This window comes from Entelurus aequoreus, linkage group LG01 (assembly GCF_033978785.1).
Source record: "Entelurus aequoreus isolate RoL-2023_Sb linkage group LG01, RoL_Eaeq_v1.1, whole genome shotgun sequence".
In the NCBI taxonomy this organism is placed as follows: domain Eukaryota; kingdom Metazoa; phylum Chordata; class Actinopteri; order Syngnathiformes; family Syngnathidae; genus Entelurus; species Entelurus aequoreus.
In genome coordinates, this window is record NC_084731.1 from 28,053,081 (window position 1) to 28,061,935 (window position 8,855).

Here is an 8,855-nt window from a genome sequence, read left to right on the forward strand (position 1 = left end):
ATTTTTGTTCTGGAAAATCTAGAAGAAATAATGATTTGTCTTTGTTAGAAATATAGCTGGGTCCAATTTGTTATATATTCTAACAAAGTGTAGTATGGATTTTAACCTATTTAAAACATGTCATCAAAATTGTCAAATTAATCTTAATCAGGAAAAATTACTAATGATGTTCCATAAATTCTTTTTTAAAGTTTTTCTCTTCTTTTTTTCGGTTGAATTTTGAATTTTAAAGAGTCGAAATTGAAGATAAACTGTTTCAACATTTAATTGTAATTTTTTTTCGTGTTTTCTCCTCTTTTAAACCGTTCAATTAAGTGTAAATATCATTAATTATTAATAATAACATAGAGTTAAAGGTAAATTGAGCAAATTGGCTATTTCTGGCAATTTATTTAAGTGTGTATCAAACTGGTAGCCCTTCGCATTAATCAGTACCCAAGAAGTAGCTCTTGGTTTCAAAAAGGTTGGTGACCCCTGTTATAAAGACTTCCTCCTACTACGAAGATGATTCCTGCCCAAATAGAGGGTCGTGCCGCTAGGGGAAGATTGTGGTGACATGGTGTTGGAGCTGCAGGAGGCTTGATCTATCTTGTAGGAGATGGAGTTGTAAAAGACGGGGTTGCTGAGGCCGCCCTCCTGCTCACAGTGGGTCTGGCTGCTGGTGAAGTCCAAGCAGCAGAAAAGCACCCGAAAACGCTCGATTTTAGGCTGTTTGGAGTGCTCTCTCTGCTCGGCAGCAGAGGGGAGGAGGTTGAAGCGGCTGCTGCCTGCATCCATGGGCAGACTCAGGTTGTGGTGCCCATCATTGCCTTCCTTAGACCCTCTCTCAGGAGTTTCCACCTCCACTAGTTGTGTGGCGGCTTGCTCCCCCCCTGCGACTCCACGGCGTTCATGTGTGCTAACAGTGAGAAACCTCAGAACTACCAAGTTAAGAAAAGCTCCAACTACTGTCAACCCAATTAAGATATACATGAAGCTGAAGGCCACGTAGGAGGGACGCTTCTGGAGAGCGTCGTTCTTCTGCAGGGCCACAAAATCCCCAAAGCCGATGGTGGTGAGCGTGACGAAGCAGTAGTAGTAGGCGTCGAGGAATGTCCAGTCCTCAAAGTGAGCGAAGGCGGCTGCTCCGATGCACAAGGCGCTGATGCACGACAGCAGACCCCCAATGACCATGTTGCCGATGGACACGTCTGTCTTCTGGAAGCCCAGGCTTTGCTTGGCTCCACGCAGGAGGAAACAGACAAAGGTGTTGATCCTCTCGCCAAGGCTCTGGAACATGACCAGCGTTAGGGGGATGCCCAAGATAGCGTAAAACATGCAGAAGGCCTTTCCGGCGGCAGTCCGTGGGGCAGCATGGCCATACCCTGCAGAACGGGACATTATGTCAACAATCATATTATATACATACACCCTATTTTCCGGACTATAAGGCACACTTAAAATCTTTTTTTTTTCTCAAAACAGTGCACCTTATAACCCGGTGCGCTTAATGTACGGAATAATTCTGGTTTTGCTTACCGACCTCGAAGCAATTTTATTTGGTACATGATGTAATGATAAGTGTGACCAGTAGATGGCAGTCACACATAAGAGATACGTGTAGACCAGTGGTTCTCAAATGGGGGTACGCGTACCCCTGGGGGTACTTGAAGGTATGCCAAGTGGTATGTGAGATTTTTTTTAAATATTCTAAAAATAGCAACAATTCAAAAATCCTTTATAAATATAAATAAAAACCTATCTTTTTTTCCAAATAGTTCAAGAAAGACCACTACAAATGAGCAATATTTTGCACTGTTATACAATTTAATAAATCAGAAACTGATGACATAGTGCTGTATTTTACTTCTTTATCTCTTTTTTTCAACCAAAAATGATTTGCTCTGATTAGGGGGTACTTGAATTTAAATAAATTTCCCAGGGGGTACATCACTGAAAAAAGGTTGAGAACCACTGGTGTAGACTGCAATATGACTCAAGTAAACAACACCAACATTTGATATGTTCCATTGAAAATATAGAACGTTACACGCGGCGCTCAAAAATCTATCAAAATGTTTTAGTACAACTTTGGTAAGCTATGAAGCCGCTCCGCTTAATGGATTGTACTGTGCTTCAACATACGAATATTATTATGGTATGTGTGTATAAGGTAATACATATTATCTGGCGTTTTCTTTCGTAATATTATGCAAAAGCAAATTTTCTGGTACCTGCTGATCTGTATTTGGGATCTGCATAAGTCCTGAAAAATTGTGCGCGTCCGCCTTTATAGACTGTGACGACACCGTAGTCGATAAGCTTCTTCTTTTTCTCTATCTTCTTGTTATGGGACATAGTTCTACATTGTGTTCTACATGTCAAACTATAATCATTCTTTATCAAATGGTTCTATGTTAATATTTTCTACATCTGGGACAGGTTAAATAGATTTACATTATTTCTTATGGCAGGTTTGTCAAACTCATTTTAACTCAGGGGTCGCATGGAGAAAAATCTTTTCCCACGTGGGCCGGACGGGTAAAATCATGGCATAATAACTTAAAAATACAATTACGACAACTTCAGATTGTTCTCTTTGTTTTACCAAAATAAAAATAGAACAAGCCCATTCTAAAAATGTACATATCACAATAATCCTCTTGACAAAACACTTCAAGTTAGTTGAAAATTCTGGAAAAAAGAATCAGCGCAGTTTCAAAAACACCATTAAAAACATGATGATGAACTTAGTCTTATCCTCAGTGTATCAGCCCATGTAGGACTGAACAAAAAATAAAATTATGCATAAATAAAAACTCTTCTATGTATCAACTACCTCATTTGCCATTTCCACAAATTAATAAAAGCTGTGGGAAAATTTCAACAAACCAAAAATAAAAACTTAAAAGACTGACAGTATTGCAGTAAATGACAAACTCTTCACTTTCTTTAAATTTGCACAGAAGACAATCATTTTCACAGAACTACATCAATGTGAAGTCTCTCATGCAGCATTTTAAGTGGGGTAAAAAATGGTTTATTTTACTCCTGTTTGTTTTATGTTGGGTCACTTGCTCGCCCCACATGCACCTGGGGATAGGTTGATTGGCAACACTAAATTGGCCCTAGTGTGTGAATGTGAGTGTGAATGTTGTCTGTCTATCTGTGTTGGCCCTGCGATGAGGTGGCGACTTGTCCAGGGTGTTCCCCGCCTTCCGCCCGATTGTAGCTGAGATAGGCTCCAGCGCCCCCTGCGACCCCGAAGGGAATAAGCGGTAGAAAATGGATGGATGGACTTGCTCGCCTATTTGCTTGCCGAACAGAATTGCTATTGCGACATCCAGTGGACACATTTAGAACAGCAGTTTCTTTCATTTAAAAATGCAGCTCAATTTTACACTTTGCAAACTCATCTCGCAGACCTGAACCGGCCCGCATGATTGACATCCCTGTCTAATGGGATAAATAAAAGATCACTAAGCAAAACCAAGGGAGCACTGTACACAAAATTGTGATTGTACTGCTGTATAATGCAATGCAATTGTACACTACAGCTACAACAATGGAAGTGTGTGTTACTGTGCAGGTTCACCTCATGAAAAGTGTAAGTCGGTGGTCAGCCACCCATGGCTTTAGAGCCGCATGCAGCTCTTTAGCGCCGCCCTAGTGGCTCCCTGGACCTTTTTCAGAGATGTGTGAAAATGAAAAAATATATTTGTTTTTCGTAGGAGGACAAACATGACACAAACCTTCCAAATTGTTAGAAATCCCACTGTTTATATTAAACATGCTTCACTGATGGGAGTATTTGGCAAGCACCGTTTTGTCCTAATTTCAGCAATGCCAACTTATCATAGTTTGTTTAAAGTACCAATGATAGCCACACACACACTAGGTGTGGCAAAATTATTCTCTGCATTTGACCCATCACCCTTGATCACCCCCTGGGAGGTGAGGGTAGCAGTGAGCAGCAGCGGTGGCCACGCCCGGGAATAATTTTTGGTGATTTCACCCCCAATTCCAACACTTGATGCTGAGTGCCAAGCATTTTTATAGTCTTTGGTATGACTTTGAACCAGAGGTGTGGACTCGAGTCACATGACTTGGACTCGAGTCAGACTCGAGTCATGAATTTGATGACTTTAGACTCGACTTGACAAAATGTAAAGAGACTTGCAACTCGACTTAGACTTTAACATCAATGACTTGTGACTTCACTTGGACTTGAGGCTTTTGACTTGACATGACTTGCTACTTTCCCCAAATCCCAAAGCTTAAAAAGTTATTTGGGAGCGCTCCGTATCTTTCATTTTCTACGTCTGTGTCTATAAGCGTGTGTGCTGCTTGTCAGCTGGTGTGCTGTCAGTACAACAGCCAATCAAATTAGATCTACGTTGTTTTCATCCCACAGCTCTCATCCAATCAAATTGCAGGACAACCACCGAACATGAGTTGTCAAACAATGCGGCAGTGAGAAACAATTATGCCAAAGTTGGTTTCGTTCGGGTACAAAAACTACGACTTGGTCAACAAAAAACGAATTGCCGTATGCAAATCACGCAGTTCGAATATTACAGACGGAGACGCAACAACTTCCAACTTCGTTCGACATTTGAAGTTGCACTAAGAAGGGTAAGTTTTGAATGTAAGATAACGTTTATTGGCTAAGTAACATGACTTTTATTTGCTGTGTAGTTGAATCAATGAGGCTGTAAACTCACTGCTAACGTCATAACCATAGACATCTTATAAGGGTACGCAGCATTGAGCGCTACTGCCTATTGGCACAGACGAGACGCGGCGTCGCCATCTTGGAGTGGTGATCCGCTCCACTCAGTGCAATTCATTTGGCAGGAGCAATGAACTGTCAGCGAATTTAATTAATCTTACCTCACTGAATAGCACTGATTTTCACGCGGTTTTTTTTGTCAAACGTGTAGCTATGATAACGGACACATGCTTTGGCGTTTTTATTATTCATAGTTTGCTTAACAGTAATAGAATATTCTTATACGCAAGAAATGACCAGACGTCCGAGATCAAAACTGGGAATATATACCCAGAGAAGGGGGAAAAAAACGGTCCGCTATTTTTAAGTTGAAGAAACAATATGATTAGGTTATATATACATACGTATATCCTACATAAACAATGTATGAATACATTAGATATCTATATATCTTAGGGACCTATAGACTGCAGCAGCAGAGAGTTTATTCTGTCTTGACACTTTGTATTGATATTTTCTATTACATTCTTCCCTTAAATGATCATGTTTACAGTGATTGTTTTATATGTATTTTTTATGTATGTCGCTTTGGATAAAAGCGTCTGCCAAATACTTAAACATATATAAACACCTGGAAGTCTTTATATCAGCTAAAACCACCAATCTGTTATACTGGATTCAGAATAAAACCAAATGCTGTTTTACCCAACAATGTTAGTATTTGAATATTGTTACTTGAAGACTTATTCCTGGTTACAATTATACTGTTAAGAAAGTATTGTCTTATATTTTGCCTAAAATGAGAATGCATCATAATCAGTGGCGGCTGGTGAATTTTGTTTTAGGTGGGGCTGAAAGTTTGTAAACCAAACCCCTGTAGGGGGGTCATCCTCCCCCAGAAGATTTATTTGTGATTTTCACATACAAATATTGAAGATCTTTGCTCCTTCTCAACTCTGTGGTTATATTATTTTCATAAAATACAACCAATAGTATGTTAATGTTTGTTTTTGCAAATGTGGTTATTCTGTAAAGGAATGAGTTAAATGTTTAAAATTGTTTAAACTATTAGAATGACTGGTTAATAGTGCTATTATGAATTGCAATGTCAGTACTATTTTTTTCCCTGCAATTTCAAATGCATTTGTTTTAATAAATAAATACAGCGTTTTAAAAGCATACACAATCTGTGTAAAAATATTAGTCTGTGGTTAAAAGGACTTGAAAGGACTCGAAACTCAAAATGCAGGACTTGGGACTTGACTTGAGACTTTCTAGTCTTGACTTTGGACTTGACTCGGGACTTGCCTGTCTTGACTCGGGACTTGACTCGAGACTTGAGGGCAAAGACTTGAGACTTACTTGTGACTTGCAAAGCAATGACTTGGTCCCACCTCTGCTTTGAACTCACGACCTACCTATATCAGGGCGGACATTCTAACCACTAGGCAGGCCCCTGAGTATGTACATTTACATGTACAACTTTCTCCAATGCTGCCACAGAAAGACGTGTTTTATGCCACTCCTTCTTTGTCTCATTTTGTCCACCAAACGTTTTATGCTGTGCATGAATGCACTAAAGGTGAGCTTTGTTGATTTTATTGATTTGCTGGAGTGCTAATCAAGCTTTGGTCAATCCATGACTGCAACCTAATCGATGCTAACATGCTATTTAAGCCAGCTGTATGTACATATTGCATCATTATGCCTCGTTTGTAGGTATATTTGAGCTCATTTAATTTCCTTTACTTATGTCCTCTGTATTTCAATTGTATTTGCATGTCTCATGACACATGATCTATATGTAATATTGCCTGCATTTCTGATAGTTGTTTGTGTGCCATGTTGTTCCAGACCACAGCAAATGTTACCCAGTTTACAGAGATTGTAATAAATCCGGTAGAAGAAGACAGCCTACTGTTTCCTTAAACTTGGACACACACATCTATACAGTTATGGTCAAAAGAACTTTCCTCCAGAAGGTCTTATTTGGTGTGAGATTAAACAAAAATTGAGCTGTTTGGCCACAATACCCAGCAATATGTTTGGAGGAGAAAAGGTGAGGCCTTTAATCCCAGGAACACCAGGCCTACCGTCAAGCATGGTGGTGGTAATATTATGTTCTGGGCCTGTTTTTCTGCCAATGGAACTGGTGCTTTACAGAGAGTAAATGGGACAATGAAAAAGGAGGATTACCTCCAAATTCTTCAGGACAACCTAAAATCATCAGCCCGGAGGTTGGGTCTTGGGCGCAGTTGGGTGTTCCAACAGGACAATGACCCCAAACACACGTCAAAAGTGGTAAAGGAATGGCTAAATCAGGCTAGAATTAAGGTTTTAGAATTGCCTTCCCAAAGTGCTGACCTAATTAAACGTGTGGACAATGCTGAAGAAACAAGTCCATGTCGGAAAACCAACACATTTAGCTGAACTGCACCAATTTTGTCAAGAGGAGTGGTCAAAAATTCAACCAGAAGCTTGTGGATGGCTACCAAAATCGCCTTTTTGCAGTGAAACTTGCCAAGGGACATGTAACCAAATATCAACATTGCTGTATGTATACTTTTGACCCAGCAGATTTGGTCACATTTTCAGTAGACCCATAATAAATTCATAAAAGAACCAAACTTCATGAACGTTTTTTTTGTGACCAACAAGTATGTGCTCCAATCACTCTATCACAAAAAAATAAGAGTTGTAGAAATTATTGGAAACTCAAGACAGCCATGACATTATGTCCTTTACAAGTGTATGTCAACTTTTGACCACGACTGTACCTTTGGCCATTCTGAGCCAGTAATTTCCAGGAGTTATCTCATCCTCTGAGAAGCCTCCGTTTTTTACTAAAGATTTCCAATGTTGCAAAAATGTGTAGAATAAAAATTAAAATACAACATTTCTGTCATCGAAGATTTGCGTCAGCCTTTGATAGTAGGCTATTATAGCTAATATAGACACTTATACCATGTGGTCCCTTCATTATAGCACTTATATAAGGCTTTTAATTTTTTGCGGCTCCAGGCAAATTTTAATTTTTTAATTTTTGGTCCAATATGGCTCTTTCAACATTTTGCGTTGCCAACTCCTGGTCTAAGTCCAAATTACCATGAATTGATTAACGTGTACCCCGACTTAAACAAGTTGAAAAACGTATTCGGGTGTTACCATTTAGTGGTGAATTGTACGGAATATGTACTGTACTGTGCAATCTACTAATAAAAGTCTCAATCAATCAAGTAGTACTTTGCTGTAGTTGTGTGGATTTTACTCACCGATTGTGGTGATGACCGTGATGGCAAAGTAGAAGGCTCCGTTGAACTTCCACTGAGTTCCTGCTCGGTGAGGTTCCGACTGGAGGACCACGCTCTCAATCTCCCTGAAGTCATCCTCAGCTAAGTGGTACTTCTCCCTCAGCTCGGCCAGCTTCTCCTCCAGCGCCCTCAGCTTGGTCACTTCTCTCCCGGACTCGAGCGCATCGAACACGGCGGCTCCTGTCAGCAGATAGATGAGCGTGGAGAGAACGAGTAGGACGGTCCTGACGTTCTGCGTTTTCATCCTCAACATCAGCCTCGCTACATCAGCCGTTCATTAGTTATAATCATTTTCGCCCGCCGGGATCACCAGCACAGGACAAATTCAATTACGAGAAATAGTCTTGCCTGTTGTGTGCAAACTTGCACCAAAGTTGACTGCGGTTGTGTTACCTGCATCTTCCTCACCTTGACTTTGCACACTGGGTGTTTGTCTAGCATCTCATGTGACCTCGACTCTGAACTAATGGGTGCAGTCAGCCAGGGGTTAATCTAAGATACAATCAGAACATAAAATGTTTTATTATTATTGGTCTGTTGAGGGTAATAAAAAACCCTCTTCATAAACCAAATTGATCCTTTTTAGTGGCAAGTAACCCCAAACCGGACACTCTTATTTGAAACATTTGGAAAATAAAAATAAGTGTAAAAAATTACTATTTATAGGGGTGACCTGATACTAATTTTTTCCCTTTCGATTGATTTTTTTTGATTGAGACTTTTATTAGTAGATTGCACAGTGAAGTACATATTCCGTACAATTGACCACTAAATGGTAACACCCGAATAAGTTTTCAACTTGTTTAAGTCATGATACAGATATATACTATCAG

The 8,855-nt window shown here is 39.9% G+C and overlaps 1 protein-coding gene across 1 annotated transcript; it reads right to left on the minus strand.

Moving 5' to 3' along the window:
* Positions 1-298: 298 nt before the first annotated feature.
* Positions 299-8,266, minus strand: LOC133658825 (potassium channel subfamily K member 9-like). Its single transcript, XM_062061295.1, has 3 exons — positions 7,984-8,266; positions 1,083-1,364; positions 299-779 (listed from the first exon to the last, which is right to left on the minus strand). Exons 1-3 carry the CDS (start codon positions 8,264-8,266, stop codon positions 478-480), a joined length of 867 nt encoding a protein of 288 aa, XP_061917279.1. The 3' UTR covers positions 299-477.
* Between the last annotated feature and the right edge of the window lie 589 nt (positions 8,267-8,855).

Excerpts from the sequence above, each read along its gene's own strand:
- LOC133658825 (XM_062061295.1), bottom strand. The coding sequence starts at position 8,266 with ATGAAAACGCAGAACGTCAGGACCGTCCTACTCGTTCTCTCCACGCTC. Across the intron at positions 1,365-7,983 it reads CACGGTCATCACCACAATCG|GGTATGGCCATGCTGCCCCA; the intron begins GTGAGTAAAATC and ends CCCGTTCTGCAG. Across the intron at positions 780-1,082 it reads GGACTGGACATTCCTCGACG|CCATGGATGCAGGCAGCAGC; the intron begins CCTACTACTACT and ends ACCTGAGTCTGC.